The sequence below is a fragment of the Solea senegalensis genome, linkage group LG8 (assembly GCF_019176455.1).
Source record: "Solea senegalensis isolate Sse05_10M linkage group LG8, IFAPA_SoseM_1, whole genome shotgun sequence".
Lineage (NCBI taxonomy): Eukaryota > Metazoa > Chordata > Actinopteri > Pleuronectiformes > Soleidae > Solea > Solea senegalensis.
The window spans coordinates 9,085,153-9,105,078 of NC_058028.1; the positions used below are offsets into that span (position 1 = coordinate 9,085,153).

The following is a 19,926-nucleotide window of genomic DNA, read 5'->3' on the forward strand; positions in this document are numbered from 1 at the left end:
AAAGCTACATAGAAGTAGTCTTGGAAAGAACTCCACTAGATAGGAACAGTAGACTGATAGAGGGTGAGAGTGCCGATGTGGATCCAAGTGCAGAAGGACATAGGGCAGGAGAGGGGGGTAAGGTAAGTGCTAGGACAGAAGATGCTCTTGGAAGAGCTTGGTTTTCAAGAGCCTCTTGGTTTCTTAGGGATTTGACTAAATGGAACCAGGTTATCTATATTTGGTTGAAAAACTGGTTTTCAAAGAGTTGCTTTCTTTTTGGTCATCAACACAGTATTCACTGCAGTAATTTTCACAATAGGGATTTGGTGTTGATGAAGTGCCAGTGCCAGTTTCAGTCCATCCCACAGTGTAAACCAAAAGGACAGATTTCAGAAGCCATGCTGTGAAACGTCTAGAATTACTAATTTAATCTTTTCTTTCCCTGGTTGTCATATTCCCATCAGGAGTCCGGAATCCCAGAAACAGCAGCCATGTGAGAGGAGCTGCCAGTAAGAAGAGGATGCCCACATCCAGCTAAATCCAAGCATCTCCCCTTTCCTCCCTCCCTCCCTCCCTCCTTCTTCTTACATGAGGACAAGAAGATGACTATCACCAGCCGGCAGCCCTTCAATGTCCTGACGGTCATTTTCCTCCTGCTGTCCACTGCAGGTGTGTGGTTTCTTGTCAGTAAATCTACCTGTCACATAATATTTCCACTGCAGGAGGTAGAAGCTCATGACAGTCTCAGGGTGTGTCTGTCTTAGACATGCGGCGACCAGTTTTTACACAGTCTGCCTCAGAATAATGTGTGGCTCTGTCTTTTACTGAGACTAGTGAACAAAAATGAAGTGAATACAAGTGAAAAATTACATCTGATGACCAAAAGTTAAGTCAGAGACACTTTACATCAAGGGACTAAGAAACATTTAACAACAAACAAAAAAGTGCAATTGGCTGGAATAGCTCTGAAGCGGAGAATGAAGAACACACCACACACTGAAAGGCATTTTCAGAAAACCCCAGCCATGCAACATAAGGTTGAAGTTGAAGAGGAGCATTGAGTGTTGGCGGGGGAAACACAGCTGCTGCAGCACGTAGAAGATTGAATGATTATCCCATAATAACTAGAGGAAAAAAAATTATTATTATAATACAATTATTATACAATAAAGTAGATAGAAGGACATGTACTTTGGGGATGGAGGGAAGCTTTGTTACAAACTGTCACTTTCAGATGCTTTTATTGTGGTAAATGTATACTGAGTCATTGACATGTGGTATATTCTGCTCAAACTGACAGCCTCAAATTGTTTGTTTTGTATATATTACATTTAAAATGATATATATAAAAAAAAAATGAAAAACAGCAACATTTGTGATGCTACAATTAGAGAATGATAAATGATTGACTGTTTTCATCTTTAGTTGATGGGATTTAGTACTTAAACTGTCCCATTCAACCTTTACGCATGTATTATACAAATTAATTTAAAAAGTCACCAAATATCCAACTGAATAAGTATAATATCAAGTGTGAGCATTGACCAATGTCCACATGTTGCTTGTTGTTGGCTGCTCTTTGAAACGGCAGGTTGTAAACAAACTGTGGCACAAGATCCAAGCTGTTAACTGTGTCCTAAATTCAGGAGGTGTTAATTTAAAGCAGGTGGGTGTGTTTACAGCGATTTTGTTTCCAGAACCAGCTGTTGCTGATTTGGGATTCCACAGAGTTCCCCATAACCCTTTATAAAAAAAAAAAACCTTGGGTTAACGCACAATGCATTTAGGAATAAGATTGTGCACATATGGGGTTTTACTTAGTCTCTTAAATTGTGGATGTGTTTTAGGTGTAACTAGGCAATAAAGCAATCAAATGTGTCATCTCTCATTCTCTTTAAAAGTGAGCTGTACCTCCAGAATGCTTTTATAGGGGCAGATTCTCCAGGTAGTAAGAGAGAGCATTTCTCTGCAGAGGATACAGTTTTATGTCGTGCACTATACTACCCTGATTATGTGATTACAACCACATGTTAAATAGAGCCCATTAAGTTGTGCAGAGGATTTGATGATCCACTTTTGACATTAAAGGCCTCGACTTCCTTATTGCCAGTTCACTGCTGAACATTCATAAGTATGTGGATTTATGGCATCTAGTGTATATAAGCTGATTACAGATTGTTTGGGATGAATGAAAAGATGTTTATCATCACACAGTGTATCACACTCAGAAACATCTTCTACCTGATCATTTCTGAATGGATTTTACATTGTAGTCTTTGTCACCCCAAACTGCAGCTCTCTCAGCTCATTACCGAGTGTGTGAACCGTATTCTGACCATAAGGGGCGTTACCACTTTGGATTTCATTGCCCGCGCCTCTCTGACATCAAGACGTACATGTTCTGCTGTCACCACAACAACACTGCCTTCAAGTACTGCTGCAACGAGACTGAGTTCCAGATGGTCATGCAGATCAACCTCACCACCACCTCAGATGGATATGCACACAAGTGAGCAGTATTTTAAACCCATTTTTACACTTTGTCTGCTCCTATTTAGACTCAGTCCTGTACTTGTTAGTCTGTTTGGGGGGAATATAAGGAAAAGAAACAACAAAAAAGAACTAATATATAAACTGGGAATAATATATCATGAAACTTGAAATGTGGAAAAAAAACAAATGTATTTTAAAACAGTGTACAGATAGCTTATTGTTTAGGACTAATACCATATGGGCACAAATTCCCTGAACAGCAAGTTCCCACAGAGCCTCTCAGCCAGCTTGACAGTTTGGTGCATGCCATTCCCCTGTTCTCTCTTCCCATATTTGCGTTCAGTATTCACAGTCTTAAAATGGCATAATGTTCCATGAAACAATATAAAAAATAAAAAAGGGAAATAAAGAGACACAAAAAGTGGCTAAGCCGTGGCATAGATAATGCATGTTTTCTACCAAATTATGATAAAAGATTAATGGGCCAAAAAAAAAAACCTTTGTGACGTAACTAAGGAAAAGAAAGCATGTGCTGTAACAAGCAGTTTTAGAGAAGTGATTTTTTTTCCTCGGATCAGATGAAGTCTGCAGACTCGCATATGGTTCACTTTCCTGACATCTATTGCCATCATCCACATCAGAGCATTTCATTGACATTGATCTACACCTTCAAAAGCATGAAAACCCACCACAGAGAGGAGCAGAGGCTCAATTCAGTTTTGTGAGTTAGATGTGTCCGCGTGATAGCGCACTGAGGCAGGTGTTAAGCGGTGGATATTCTACACTGTCAAGTATAACCATGGCTGTGTCATGGAGACTCAATACATCCTACATTCTAATAAGAAATGGCAATAAATATAAAGACATAGTCATTGAAAGATGATCAGGTATAAGCTGAGTGAACAGAAAAATATATCTCTGTCAGTCGGAGCTAACAGTAGGAGGTTCGGATGACAAAACCACAGCTGTTTGTACTAACACCCTCCCAGCATGCCTCTGTCTGAGGTGGTTAACACACTGCCCTGCAGCCGGACATGACATTTCATTTTAGTGTCAGATGGCCCTGTTGAACCACTATTTGATTGTAGCTGAAGGGAAGATGGAATGCAGTTTTGATATTTAACACTGGCCAGGGGAGTTAAACCAGTCATTATTCTGCTCCTTACTCACAGTTCATAGTGAAAATAGTATTAGAGTTTGAAATTTACAGCAGTGAGGAGTTAGACCAAATGCAATTGGCCTGTGTGGGTTTCACAGGTCAATGGATTATAATACATTGCCATTTAGTTACAGAGAAGCTAAATGTTGCAGAATCAGGATGGATTCAGAGTAAAGAAAACCCCCTGAGACATTTTTTTTTTTTGAAAAAAGCAAGAAAAGCCACACAATTTTGGCAGCAAATCAATTGCTTTGCTCTGAGAAAGCTAATGTTATTTTTTGCTGTGTGTTTATGATCGATCCCTCCAAGGATTGTGCACACTGCACACAACATATGGCTTGCATTTACTTAACTTGAGAGAAGTGCAATGTTCACAGAAATGAGAAAAGTACAAAAGTAATTCAAGAATGAAAATGTGCAGAGGAGGGATACTGATTATACAGGACAAAGGATGTTGAAGATGGAGCTGTGGGGCAGGAGGAAAGGAGGAGGGCCACAGGAAAGGATCATGGATGTTGTGAAGGAGAACTTGACAGTCGGTGTAACGGAAGAGGACACGAGGGATAGGGCAAGATGGAGGCAGCTGTGGTGAACAGATTGTCAGACAGATGCAGACTCACTTGACTTACTGACATAAAGATGGACATCCAAGTAGTATCATCTCCGTCTATCAATATATTTTCATTATAATGATCACCCATGATAGTTTCATTTTCTATTTGTGTGATAAATTGCTAACTAAAACTTCACATTCAGAATGATTTGGTTGGCCTACTTTAGCCAAAGCTATTTTCTGATCATGTTTCCTCTGATTTACCTTGATGTGTTATTGATGTGGGTGGGCTGAGTAAAAAAGTAAATATTTGCACTACATAAATCAAAACTGGATTATGTAATGGATGGAGAAAATATATGACAAATGAAAACAAGGCACACCAATTTTCAGAGGCTTTGTGAAGAAGCGAAAGAAAAATAATTAAAAGGTCTCTTCACAAACAAAATTCTTTGTCCAGCTACAGTATGAATCATTTATGAAAACAGCAAAAAGGACAGATGGAGGTTTTAGTTCTTGTTGTGGGAGCATTTGGTAAATGTTTGGTCTTGTCATATGAACACGCAAAATTCACACCTGGCAGCTCCATCATGGCTTCTGGGCATTAAAGACCCAGCTTGAGGGTGTCTGGATGGCAGCTTAGAGTGTGTGAGTTGGGTTTATCATCTGTTTGCCAGATTTCACTGTGCTAACACTCACTATCTGTCTCCTAAAGTAATTATACAGCTCTGGTTGGTGTGTGGATCTATGGATTCTTTGTCATGGTGCTGCTGGCACTGGACTTTCTCTACTACTCAGCCATAAACTATGAGTTGTGTCGGGTTTACCTGGAGAAATGGGGATTGGGAGGACGCTGGCTGAAGAAGGCTCGGAGCCAGTGGCATAGGTCCATGCCAGAGGAAGGTGAAGCCCAAGCCCAACCCACGGTCTCCAGCCACTACCAGCCTCGACACAGCCTCCGTGACGAGGGCCACAGCCCTACGCTCCTGCCCTACAACACGTCCACCGCATGGTGAGTCACTGTCTGTCGTTTGACGACTGCCAACCTGCAGTTTGTAGCACGTGTCAACTCTAAATCTACAAGAAACAGCAAATACTGAAAAAAGATTTACATCACAGAGGGAAGTCTTTGAGGATTTGTCCTATATTATTATCTTTTATAAATGAAAGATGTTGTGGAGGATAAAGATATGAGTTTATTTATTTTTAGTTACTGGTACTCATTTTTCACAATATTGTTCAAAGCACATCAAATGCCCATTGTTCATGGCAGTTTAAAATCACTAAACATACAAAAATGTCTCAAATTTCTTTCAAACATTCATGATGAACATGTATTAAAATGCTGACATGTTAAGACAAACCAGCAGGGAAGTGTTACACTAAAAAAAAAATTTTTAGTGAACGAAAAACTTGTTATTTTACTCAATTCTTAATGCTTCACATTGTTTCTTTTTGTGTCTCATTTTCTTGCTGCCCTATTGTCTTTGTGAGTTGTTACACGGAGAGCTGCGTGGCAGGATAACTGTTTGTCTAAAATAATAATTTAGGGCATTTGTTGCATATATTTCCCAAAACCAACAGTGAGGAAAGCCCAGACATCAGACACCAGACTCCTCATTCACTCCAGTTCTTGATTGAATCTTAATATATGCACATAAGCACACACAAGACACAAAAAAGTGTGTTTTAAGAACCCTTCCAACCACAAAAGATAATTTTCTGAGAAGCCTCTGATTCAATTTTGTCTTTCAACTTGAAATAGCAGCACTACCTCAATATCAACTTGATAATCTACTAATGCAATCTTGTATCAGGACACATTTTCATGATTTTAAGTCTGGCTGGCTCATTAGGGCGCTGTCATTATTAATGATAAGAAACGAACAGAATAATGAGAGAGCATCACTGTCTGAAAGGAGCCCCTAACCCATATTTAACTGGAAAGACTTGACTCAGGAGAGACACAGAAGAAATTGTTCATGGAATTTCTGTGGAAAAACACCATCTGCTGCTCTTTCAGGTTCTTCTGTTGATTACCATTGAGAGCAATCACAGGTGTCGACTGTGACTGTTTGTGAAATGTACAAAGTGATTAACAACCTCAGGGGTGAACTATAACACACAGCAGTCACAGGGAACTCTCTTGTTCGCCATTGTTCAGGCGTTCATAATCTGGCCACACAATCATAAAGCTCAGTCTGAACAAACCTACTTTTTTTGTGCAGTCAATTTTTCATTCAGCTCTGTGTCTCAGACACTGTGCACCCTATATCTGTCTGACTGGGGCTCAGAGTCCCTCGCCGGAGCGAGACATCTCTCTCAGGTCATGATAATTTAATGCGGACAATGGTTTGACAAATAGCTTGCACAAGCAGCGTGGACAGTGGGAGCCATAGGCATAGAAGCAAGGGTGAAGGAACCTGGGGATACTCTGCCGTTGGAATTGCAGTTAATTAAGACTGGACATGTCCATGGAGCCTCCTCATTAGACATGAAGTCAGTACAGTATGAAAGGACTCATCAATCCTAGACTGGCAACACTGACCTGTAACTGGCAGCTCCCTAGCGTTTATCCACAGAATGTCCATAAAAGGTGTGGGAAACTTCAGTATAGTGTTCATTGACAAAGTGGGCCGAGGAAATGAGATCATGCCACTGCTTTCATGTTACACCAGAGTAATTCATGCTGATAATGGTGAGGGGAAACTGTTACAGGATGCATGGATGGCGCTGTGCAATGATCATATCTCTTGTAACTTTTATGAAACAGGACAACATTTTTACTGAGATAAAAATATTCTTGGATAATCATTCACATTGGGATAAAAAAGTGACAGATGCAAGGAGCTAAATTCAGTCACACGCAGTTTCTGGGGCAAGATTAGACTAAGCCTGTTTCTTCGTGTCTTCTCAAAATCCAGAGACGGTTTGCACTTCTTAAATGTGTTCTGGGTGATAGTGCATGTAAACCACAGTATATGTTGCCCACACAGTGTGTCATGAAAGGGCCAAAGTTTATTTGCGAGGGTACAGATCTTAATCCCCAGAGAGGATGCAGGGTAATGGCTCAGAAAACTGGGTCCACTCAGTAGAACATCTGCTGGCCAAACGTAAACAGAGATGGGGTCAAGTCACTCAGCTGGTGCAGCAGCAGCTAAAAAAAACCCTGCTCTCACACTAACTTAGGAATCCAGCAATAATGTTTACCAGCGCAGCTGAGCAATCCTGACGAGCAAATCGAATAATGATTTCTCTATATGTATCTTCTATTACTTAAGAAAAGGCACAGATTGGAGTTGAGGATGTGGGAGAACAGGTGACCATGTCCCTACATTAGCATGCTGGTAAATATGAACTGCTGCAGATCTGCTGGGACTCAGTGTGGGCAGATTTGGAAACGTATAACTATGTCTTTCTGGATAACCTTTATTAAAATGTATCCGCTTCAATCTGAACAAATAAAAGAAACTCTTACCAAAGGTTGTGTGATCCAAGTTAGAGAACTCGGAGCAAAGGCTCTGCAGAGCCAGATATCATGTTTTATCTTCACTTTATTGGACACTTAAAGGCAGCTACAGCTCAGAGGATTATGCTTTCTTCTATAAAAGGTTTCGAAATTTTGAGGAAGTTACAGTAGGAACATATCATGTGTGAACAGTTGATATAATTATTGGGACTTTTGAGTGGAACAGAGACATGTCCTTAATAATATCATACAATAATAATACAACGCCTGTGCTTTCTCCTACATCTCAAAATGCCTGCCTATGCTTTATAAAAAGAGACAGGTTTCCAATAGCAGAGATGTTGTTTACACTACTTGAAGGTCAGATATTTTGTTTTAATAGGACATGACGTGGGCACTGGCCTAGGTTTGCCCAACCCCTGCAGGCAGATCCACACAGGACCATAAACCTGACCTGACTCAAAGTGATTCCAAATCACTGGTACCATAGGGCACTTTTGCAGTTGAATTGCTCAGGCAATAGCTCTTTACACAATGGGCAAAACAAAACATGCAGTAATTCCTGCTTTAAATTACTCTTCAGTCTTCACATATTAACTGGTGGGAGGAAACACGGTGCTTTAACAAGAATTGTGTTGGTGATGACGGCTTGTCACCGCTGTCAAAGTATCTCTGCTGCCAACTTGGCCAGAAATGTTTCCCTGTCCCTGCAAGCAACAAGCTCACATTTTGACTATGCTGAATTAAATCAATTCCATTAAACTGATCTCACTGAAAGGAAAAAGACATTAGGGCATCACAGATCGCAGCAGTTTAACTTTGGTTAAACTTAAATGGCAATAAATGAAACTATTCCTGGAAGCTCATGCCATCAAGCACTCAGCAGCATTTACACCATGATTGGATGTCCAATTGTAGTCCATTAGAACATTAAAAGCTTTGGCCAAGATCCTAGTTTGTGCCAGCTATCTTTGCTCCATGCAATTAAAAACACATAGAGCAGCAGCATCTTCTGAACTTTTTGACAACAGAGAGAAATTTTTAAATAGCTGGCAGTGAAGATCTCTTCTTTTAACACGTATTTTACAATTCCTTGTGGAGCTTACTCACTCCGACGCTCTCTGTCTCAAAAAAGTTTTGATCTGCTGGTGTCACTGCAGTTTGGCTTTTCTACTTTGAATTAACTCATTTCCGTACAATTTACAATTTAAAGTTGTAATATCAGTCCAATATGAGAGGAAATAATAGAAGTGACCCCCAACCCACTCAGCAAAGATTACTCACAAGATTAAAACTTGATAATTAACCCATAATGTTTCTTTTTGACCAATTCCAAGTCCACAGCTGATAATGCTTATATTGGCTATGTAATGATAGCAAATACTTGCACATAATGCATTATGTGCTGAGCATCAGCTATCAAAGATAAGTGCCAGAAACAAGATGTTACACAATATCAGATGACACTGTACATCAACCAGAACATGTGAAAAGGGCTCTTTGCAGTTTGTAAATCACCCTGCTCGAGCTAAGCTTTGCCACAGATAGAGCAGTGAGGTCGCATCTGTCACCACATTCAGCATGTACTTCACTCATCAGCAAACACAACACTGCATCTCAGTCAGGCCTCAGTGATCGAATATAATGACTTCTGTCTCCATTACTTGCATCGTCTGTCCATTACGTAACTTTGATGATAGGTAACTCCCACTTCGGTTTGCCTCGAAAAAAAACCTGCCAGTTTTTCTACCATGGAAATGATAACCAGCGGCTCGGTGCTCTGCTGAACTCTTCTCTTTTTTTCAGTATTTATGTCAGAATGTGTGCTGGCTTTCTTTGATAATACTACTGTGCATTATGATATTATTCCTGGCCTGTCTGTCTGTCCACAGAGTGATATGACAAGCCTGTATGCAATTAAAACATTTCTCTCCATGTGGTATGAGTCCATTAACATCATCGATTCTACAAAGACACACAGTTCTGCTGCAGGCTAAAGAGGAAAAGCAGGAGAATCATTTGGCTCTCTGCAAGTTTGCGAATGGCTTGTGGCGTTGCCACAAACAAAAGGAGTTGCAGGGATTTTTGTTTATGTTCATTTTTGGTTAGATCTGTTATCACACATTTGCTTTGCATGCCAGCATTTTCTCTGGAGTGCAATACAATTATTTTTAAGTCCCAAAAAGAGCACAAGGTCTAATGGCGCTTCGACCTGATGATAACAACTATCCCTGTGTGTGATGTTTCCGTCTTAGTTTGCATTTGTGCTGCAGACAGAATCACTGCAAGCAATTTTGTCATACATGTACAAAGTGTGTTATATCTTATTCCATTTGAGAATAGCAAGGGTAAATGATCTGATCTGTCATTTGACTGACTTATTGATTAAATCATTATTGCAGCTCTATTCTCAAGCAGATGTATCAATCTAACAATTGAAATGTAGGTTTTTTGATTGATGCTTGAACCTGGTCTTGTCAGCACAAATGTCTATTCACAGATGAAGTAAAAAGCAGAAATAGAAGAATTCATAACCCCCACCTCCTCACATGACCACTGGCATGACCCTGATTTAAAATGTGCCAGAGGCATTCTCTCTCTCTCTCTTCTAAAAAAGGATGAAAGTAGACACTGTTATAACTTTTTCATAACTGCTATTTTCTGGGTCACAAATGTATCTTGATGTTCAATTTCTTCCACTTTTTTTGGGGACAGAGTGATGCAGCGAGTGGATGAACCGAAGAGTAGCAACACCTTACAAACATGGTGCAGAGAAGATGTCCCACGGTCGCCCCTTTCTGGAAAACACATACAAAGACTAGTGGTGGGCTATAGCCATTAGTACTGAGAAGTGACTACTGCAACGTTACGATGAGCACAAAACACCCATGGACTAACAAAAGCAGGTTAACATGGTAAGAACGCAGAAGATCGAAGTTTGCAACAAAACACACGGGACAGTAGTGCTGTTGTCACCGTTGCTGCTGCTGCTGCTGCTTTTGCTGCAGTTGCCATGAGCAGCGTAGGTGTGACAGACACATACAGCTCATCAGGTGTTCAGTGATCCACTGAAATGTCTGCCAAGGCCTGGAGTAGCCCGAGCTGATTTGGATAAACTGCACTGTACTTGCAAGCGAGGAGGCTTTCCTGTTTTGACAAAAAAGGCCCATCTTTCTAGATATAACATGTTTATTACACTGCTGTGTCAGTCTGTGTTCAGTAGCAGTTAGACGCAGTTGTGGTTTATCTATTTGGTGATTTATTTGTGTGAGCTAGTGAGAGAAACATATGATTGGTTAACATTTGGAACATGTAAACGCTTAGGTTGATGCTGAGCATCTCACTTAGAGTAGAACGTTTTTGTTACTTGCTGAAACTAGACACAAACTGTCTCCGCAACTATGTTGGGGGGAAAAAACAGCGCATTGTGTGAACTGTTTTAGGTCTCAAACTTAGAGCAAACTAAGTGATTTCTCTGTATTGTAATGTGTCTGACATAACACTACACAGTTATGTGAAGTTTTACATTAGGTGATTAGGATTTCTCTTTGTTTTGCTGACAGAGAGGAAAGTGATCTTATGTCTGAATATGTTATTTCACCTAAGGATCAGGGATGTCTTCAGAACTACAAAGAGCATTATGCTAAGTTAAACTTGACCTTAACCATTGGCTATGAGCCTACAGCCCCATTTGAGTTTATAAAATATGAGGTTTATGATGTGACAGCTGCCTCAACAAACTCATTCAATGACTTGTTTTCCCTTTCTCAGTTCTATTAGCAATATGATGAAGACATTCGGTTCCTGTATGAGGTGCAGACTATGTCCCACATTGGTAATAGATAATTGTAAGTGATTAGCCATCGTAAAAAAAACCTAAATGAATACATTAAAATCTCCTTCATGTCAGCAATAATGTACAGTAGCCTTGTCAGGAGGATGGTATGTAAAAGTCAGAGATGCACTGAGTAATAATCACAGAGGTGTATCACAGAGTTTTCAGCTTGACTGACATTTAAAATGAAGCTGAATGGAACGGACGCACAGTGTTTCTGCATAATGAACTGAGAGTGCAAAAGATTTCAAACCATTACTGTGTCAACACTGGAAGGATGAACGTGAAAACAGTCATCATTCAATCACTACAAACAAAAGCTACGTCAAGGCCGCCATTTAGGATTACTTACACTATCCAAAATACTTACTTAAAAATATTGCCTTATTTAATTTATAAAACGTCAGATAATAGCAAAAACTCTTAGTTAGGATTTCTTACAGCTTAGGTTCAGACATTCTGCCTGTCCGATAGCTTACAATGTGTTCCTTATGGAGCAACCAAGTGAAACATTATTAAATCCTTAAATCCTCAGATTAATCTGCAGTTTCTCTCAAAAACATCATTTGATTTATTAATTGTCAGAAAATCAAGATAAAAGCCATTGAAATTTTGTACAATATCCAAAGATATGTAATTACATTTCACATTAAACAACACAGTTCTGCCACACTACATAAATCAGCTTAGCATGTCTGCTCAACTGTTGATCTATGATCTCTGTAATTATAAAACGCTGCTCATTGTGTGTAAGCAAAGCAAACAGAGCAGCTGTTGACATCGGACTGTTTGAGTTTGAAAACAGGTGGACAGAAGGTAAGACGGGAGGTAGAGGCTTGCCTGTCCCAATCCTGCATTAGTTGCGGCTGCCAAGCCTGTATGTGCACCGACAATCTGGTCCTTGCACACACTGCAACATCCTCGTCAAACACTCACAGGAGAAAAGTATTATTTCTTGCCCTGCTCAGACACGCTCCAAAAGTCGCCTCACTGGGTTTTGCCATCATATTTATTTTCTCCGTTTCATAAAGTGTAAGTGGACCCTAACAGCGCTCCACTCATCTGGGCGTCATCTTCTGTTATCAGCAATAACATTCATTTGCTGAGTTGCTGGCGCAAGTTCTTTCCCATTTTAGTAGCATCATGACATCACTTTCACGAGCAGAGAAACAGGATGTGTCCAAGTGAAATAATTGGCCCAGAGATCAGCAGTGGTCCAAATTACACTTTAACTCTCTCTCACACTCTCCCTATTCCCAGAGTGTGAGCAGCAGCAGCAAATACAGGGAGTTTTTAGCAGGTGCAGAAACACAAAGTTGTTTAATTAGTCCCTGATGCTGGGTAATTTTTTAATGTGTTTTGGGGGAAATTACTCTTTTTCAGGACACTCTGCTGTGACTTGTGATGCATAGCAAGGTCAAATGAGGTCTGTACTATCACCAATAAAGTAATAATCACACCCAAAGTTTAAAAAAAAAAAAAAAAAGCATTATTTTTGCTTCTGATGAGCAGTAGCAGGGTCAAACATCCACAGGAATGTCTTTCCTAGTTTCTTAAAATGTTACAACTTGGTTTTGTGATGTTTTCTGTTTCCTGTTTTAACTTTGACCGGACGTGATGTCGTACTGTAGATCGTATCTGCTCAACCCTCTACCCCCCAAAAAAAAAACACACAAATAAAACAACAAAAAAAATGTGGGGAGAAGGGAGCACACATCTGTTTCAGTCTCTCCAGGTTGTCATGGTAACAGTTGCCTTACAGTTGCATCCCCACCTGTACACACAGAGGCTTTGTAGTGGTTGATACCTCACTTTTTGGGTGTGGTGGTGATAACGTGCACCACGTTCTGTCTATGTATTTACTACTAGATAGAATGTACTGTTTTCAGTTGGATTGTTATTGCACTTGTTGACTTTGTATTGTCACGACAGGGATTAATAAAGTTTTATCTTTTTCCAGTGTGTTTAAATCACTCTGTGTCAAGTGCTCTTAAAATACTGCATAACTCGTAACTGTGTCAATAAATAATGTCCGTGTGTGAAAATGGAGTGCAAAGAAATTGGTTAGAGATAGAATGACAAGATAAATTAAAACCACTGTTTATAATCCACTTGTTTTACTTCATTTATTTCATTCATTTTCAACATATTGGGGGACCTTGGCACACACTTTATCATTCATTTATCCATGATTATCATAAGCTTTGATATCAAATTGGTACAAGATATAATATATAGACAGTATGCAGCTTATCTGTGTAGAAAACTTTTTTTTTTAAATCATATTTACGTTCTGTTGGTACCTTTTCACACAAAAAATAACCCATGACTATCTCTGAAATAATTTGCAATTGACTAAAGTCATTGGCTTCCCATCATTGTTTATTCTGTTTCACACAAATCAGTCTTTTCTTTTGATATTTGATTCAACTAAATGTTTTAAAATGTGCTTTTTGAGTCTTGATGACCTCTCATAGCTCTTTTTACACTACAGATTTTCCATTCATCCATTCATACTGCACATCTATGTGTTGGTCTTTATGTATTACATCTATCATAGCCATTCACATGCTGCAGGCACAGTCGTCAAGCACAACTTGGGGTTAAGTGTCTTTACCATAGACACAACAGCATGTAGTCTAGGGGATCGAACCCACAACTTTCTGGTTGAGAGAGACGACCCACTCTAAATGAGCCGTGACCGCCCCAGCAGCTGACTTAGAACAGTCAGTGGAATCTGACTGTTTAATCATTACATATTGCACAACCTTTAGCAGTAGTCACTGAGACTTCTGCATCTGGCAACACGTTGTTTGGCCCACACTTCCTGAGCAAACTGCTCTCACTGTCTCAGGTCTGTAGGGTGACTTATCCATGCTGTATTTCTCAGATATTTCCATACATGTTCAATAGGATCAAGACCAGAACTCAAAGAGGATCATTTCAGAACAGTGCCATGTTTTTATCAGCCATTCTTGGGTGCTTTTAGCTATGTGTTTTGGGTCAATATGATGTAAATCAAGAAAATGTAATGCTGTCCATGTTTCACAGTGGTTATGGTGTTCTTTCCTTTGAGAGCGTCATTTTTCTGTCCATAAACATAGAGCTGTTTTGTTTTGTCTCATCTGTCTCAGAGGCTTTGTAGCTAGGCTAACTTAAATGTCACTTTTAATTTATTAACTTAACAGAAAACAACGTTTCTATATGCTGAAATGGCACCAACACGTGTCCATGTCTGTGAACACCACACCAAACTCTCCACAGTACTACTTGTGAATGGAGCTCATTTCAAGGTAACTTTTTAAAAGTTTCACACAAAGAAATTCACCTCATCCACCTGTCCATCAGCATGCCAAGTTTCAGTTTGTGTCACTGTTTCTTCAAGCCATCCCCCCATTCACTCCGTCTGTGTCCTCCTCCCTCCTGTATGCCAGTAACCAACACTCTTCCCATCTGTGCATATGAAACCAATTATTGCCATCAATCACCATTTAAAAATCATTGTGTGGATTTCCACATCCTGCTGTTACTGAGGAGCCCGAGATATATCCTGCCAATGTCTATTAAAACTCCATTAGGTTTCATGTCTCCATGCTCTCAGGCCGGATTATCTGTGGCACTGGCATTGCATTAAGATCCATAAGTAGCGGATATGTCTACCGTCTTCTTTTTCAGTAGGATTTCTTTCTTTCAGCAGCAGGAGAGAAAAAAACAATGCAGCAGTTGACTGGTAAGGGCGCTCGGATCCTACAGCCACCGATCATTATTAGCCAAATTTTTTTCTGATTCTGATTGGTGATAGAATCCAATCATTCATTCATCTTCTATAGATTGCTCAGGTGACAGATTCAGCTGTCGGGCATTTCGACCTAAAGAAATCTGTGCTGAAGGATAATAATCAGTGCAACAAACCTCTTCAGACATTTGAGGGTTAGTCATGAAAAGAAATATGTTCAATAATAACTATTCAAAACTAACTCGCACTAAGTAAAGAAACTGTGACACCATTTTGAAACCTAACAGCTACTCAGCTGTCATTATGGTGACACTGCAATGACAGCAACCCTGCAGCAAAGACAGCACAGAATTACATACATTAGCTAAAACTAATGACATGCTTTTGCTTTGTTCACCAGCCGTGGTCTGTAAAGGATTCAGACGACTCATCCCATTTTCATCCATTCCTCGCTCTCTCTCTCTCTCTCTCTCACACAATGTAAATATTTCTCCGATGTATTTTCGCCACAGGGAGAAAAACAAGTGTTGATGACTGCATTGTAAACGACAACATCTGAAAAACAGAATCTCTGAAGGTAATCTTCTCAGTAATAATCATTTACAAGGTTGGTAATTCTGTTCTTTCTCATACTATTTGGACAAGGTGAAACATCTTCAAGAAACTCAAGCAAATCCAAGTTGAGTAATAATAATAAAAACAGAGTAAACAAAACCAACAATGTGCGCATTAAAATGTTTTAAAGCTCCAATGTGGAAACCTCTATGTGGATATATGAGTAATTTCCAAAACACTGCGGTTTCTATGACCTTACAGTCTATGTTATGATTTTATTCTCTCTCCCCAGCCACTGTTAAACACATAAGAGAAAGAGATGATTCTGTCTTCTGATGTTGTACCGTTACTTTGGTAAGTATGAGTTGTATCTTCCAGACTGCATGAAGGAAACTTAATTGGAGCAGCATGGTGAAGGAAACAGCAGCAGCAGCAGCATCTTCTGTGTTGAACGAAAAGAGTCGTCTGAAGCCAATATAGGCTTAGTAAGCATCGTGTGAACTCATTTGATAATGGTCTGAATTTGACAGACATTTATTTATATTTAAAAGTAATGCACTACAACTATAAGTAGTAAAATTCAAAACACAGCCAAATATGAAATGACAACTCTGGAAGATAAACTGAGACAAATCTCTGTGCAATATATTAAAAGCTTTCATTCATATGAAATAAAGTGCTTTCAGATTCAGAAAAGCAGCAAATGATCATCAGTGGATGACTGACTGGAACAGGATCTCAGCAGTTTGAGTTTTGAATGTGAAGAACAGTAAAGAAAGCTGTCACATAAACTCGTTGTTTTGAGATTAAATTGTGGGTTTTTTTATGCTTAGCTGAATATGACAAAAAGGAAATATGACAAAACCACACAGAGCTCCACATGAAGTCAATATTCCAAGGATGTAATTATGCAAATGAGCTGTGTGTGTCATGTTTATACCCCCAAAGCCAACAATATTGTTTTTTTTCTGTCTGCATATAACCCAGAAACAGCTGCAACATGTTGGGGGGAAATAAGTTTAAAATATGCACAAATTCAGCTGCTAAGCTTCCTGACACTCAAGGACTTGTCATATTTCACCCCAGTGTAAAATAAGAGCATCAAAGTGTTTCACACAATAAACATCAACTGAAAGAAAAATTGTATTAGTGATCATGCTGTAGCTTATCAAGAATAAAAAAAGAAGAAAATGTAAGTCAGATTGACATCAAGCAGATCTGAGAGGGAATAAACCTTAAATAAACTTAAATCTGTCTTTATAATATACTACACCAGTGATAAAAACACAGATGGCGATCAAAATGGTTGCGACAGTCGCTCCTGTGTTACTGTTTGGATCAATTTGATCAGAAGCCTTACATTGCACCTTGCAGGCAGTTCAGCCATATCTCTCCCAGACTGTTGCCATTACTTTCTTACTCCAGTACACTGTTGAGATAAACCTCTAAAATTTCCAGTAAAAAAGTTCTGTATAGCTTTTGTACGCTCTCCTCTGTATGTGTGTGAGTTTTGGGAGAAAGGGTGCTCGTAATTTGTAATATTAGTAACTGAAGATGATTTGTCTTTCTTTGCAGCTGAATGAGAAATAAACTTTAATATTTTTTTGAAAAAAAACAGTTCTGAGCTTTGAAAAAATTCTATTCAAATACAAAATTGATTCACCTTTTCACACAAAACAACATAACATAAACACTCGTTAAACATTACCAGATAAATAAGGATCTGAGAAAAGTAGAATAGCATGGAAATGCTCCAGTATAAATACCGCGGAACTAAAAAAAGTACTTCACTAAAAGGTTGGTTAAGCTAAGTCATGCAGTTTTTAGCTTTAAGATAAATGTAATGTAATATGTTAATATATTTCACATGAGTCTTGATTTAGAAGAAAATCGGCACGGTAAACAATGACGGTTGCCCTTGCAACACATATGTTTTGCTTGCATGCAAGTTCCATTTTATCATTATTATTATTATTATCATTACTATCATTACCTGTACATGGCACCATGCTGATGATCTGTCTGAAAGCAGGGTTCCTCCACTGTGGAGATGGGTAGCATGTTTTCAACTACATATCTGAGGTGAAAAAAAACATGTGTTTTTATCTGTAAAATTGTACCATTATACTCTTGGAGTAATAGCCTGATATTGCAAAAAGAGATACAATTAAACAATTAAACATACCGTGCTATTGTTTTATCAAGTTGTGTCTGGCTATGGGTCCGTCTTCCGAACTCCAACCGCGGCTGTTTGGGTGGAGAGGGTGTGTGCTCGCTGCTGTGACTCTCGGTCTCGGATGCTGCGTTAGCTACCTTAGCTGCTAACTTTGTCGAAGCATGCCGCTTCTCCAGGTGCTTCAGCAGGTTGCTGTTGCTGTTGTTCGCCGTAGAAAGTATTTTTGTCTAGAAGTTACCGAAATTTTGTTTTTCCCTTTGCTCTCCAGTTGAAAATAATGTGACTACCTCCACGAGGAGAAACTTATCTTCCCCTTCTCGCTCGCCATCATGCCGGTCTGTCCAGTCCTCTTCATGGCGCGTGTTTGATTACGTGAGGGACGCTAGAGGGCGACAAGTGCTTTGTTTTTCAATTCAATTAAACTTTATTGATCGCTAAAATGTTATGGGAACTGTGTGCCGTTGTAAAACCTCACCAAAAAGAATGGAGTAACGCAGCGTTTGGTAATGTAAACAGAGTTACTGAATTTAAATTTCTTTCATTTTTTTTTTTTTTATTTAAACAACTCCTTTCATTATTAGTTACTGATTAAATTATGTAACGGCATTACAAATAACACGTTACTACCCAACACTGGTTAGACGTTTATCCTGAAATTCATCCTTGTTTGTTTGAATGGATTAGAAACTGGAAACAGACTAAAATGTGACCTTTCTGTTGATGGGCTCACAGTGACTATCAGTCTTATTTGACTTTTTCTCACTGTCACAGTCATCAATGAACATGTTTGTCTGGTCGATATATCCAGCCTCTTCATTCTGGAAACAAAAAAAATAATCCTATAGTTATGACCGGGCATTTTTAGCATTCCATGAATGTGAATGTGCGTTACAATGGTTTTGAAACAGTTTAAGGACTGTAAATTGGAAAAGAGAGAAGTTAGATTTCATAAAACCTGAACTGAACTTGAACCCTGACATTATGGCTGCAATGTGTCCACTTAAACCTGCAACAAGTCAGATTTGCTCTTGTTCAATGATACTGGTGAACTCTGAAGAAGGATTTCTAATCTACAAATAACTGTAACTTCAGATCAGTTACAATAGCCTATGTTATATAATTTTATACAAATATGATTAGATTGTTTTGTTTTTCAAGATATTAGAAATGAAAACTAACTTGGACTTGTGGACCTACAAGTCAGGACCTGTGGCGTATGCCATAATGTCAAATATGTCAAATACTGAAGTGCTTTTAGTAAACTTGTAAAGCTGGTGTTTGTTTTCAAAGTGTCTCCTACTTATTAATCCACCAGTTACATGATATACAAGTTGATGCATTTATTTCATTCCAGTGTTCACCTTCTTTGAAAGTCTTTTTTTTGTCAGTCTCAATTCCTTAGCGAAATATCTGTCTCTTTAAAATGCTCCACCATTGTGTGTTTAAAAGCCACACATACACACACATGCAGTAACGGCATATCAGTGACTTTTTGAAATGTCACTGGAAATAAAATGTGATGGATACATTTTGGTAGACATGCATTAATTGGGTTCCTGAATGTCAACTAACACAAGAAAACTGGAGGGAATAAAAAGTGGAACGCTGCTGATGCTACTGTTCAGGGATTTTCACACAAATTCCCATAAAATCAAATCATGTAATACATTTTTACATTTCTACTCAACATTTATAATTCTCATTATCAGGTTTTCTCTCCATCACTTCCATCAGTACTCCTGAAAACGTAAATATGAAAATATACTGCAGATTAAAAAAGAGCATTTTATTGAGCAGTGGCAGTAAAGAACTGTTGTACGGGGGAAGTTGCAGAGGGGGAGTGGAAATGTTCATGCTGTGTAAGAAGGAAGAGAAATAGTGCTACTCAGAAGATCCTGTTTTCAAATGAAGGAAGTGGCATAATAATAATGTTACATTATTTTTGTTCATGGAGACCAAACAGAGACA

At 39.0% G+C, this 19,926-nt stretch overlaps 1 protein-coding gene across 2 annotated transcripts; it reads left to right on the forward strand.

The window, feature by feature from the left end:
* The first annotated feature begins 450 nt into the window (after positions 1–450).
* On the forward strand, positions 451–13,602 carry LOC122773902 (protein shisa-like-1a). Of its 2 annotated transcripts, XM_044032887.1 has the most exons (4): positions 451–651; positions 2,278–2,491; positions 4,903–5,199; positions 10,372–13,602. In XM_044032887.1, coding segments are annotated over exons 1-4 (579 nt in total). In that variant the 5' UTR covers positions 451–584; the 3' UTR covers positions 10,373–13,602. The 2 variants fall into 2 exon arrangements, with proteins under 2 accessions (XP_043888822.1, XP_043888820.1); XM_044032885.1 differs by lacking the exon at positions 10,372–13,602 and having other exon boundaries at positions 4,903–5,203.
* Positions 13,603–19,926: the final 6,324 nt, after the last annotated feature.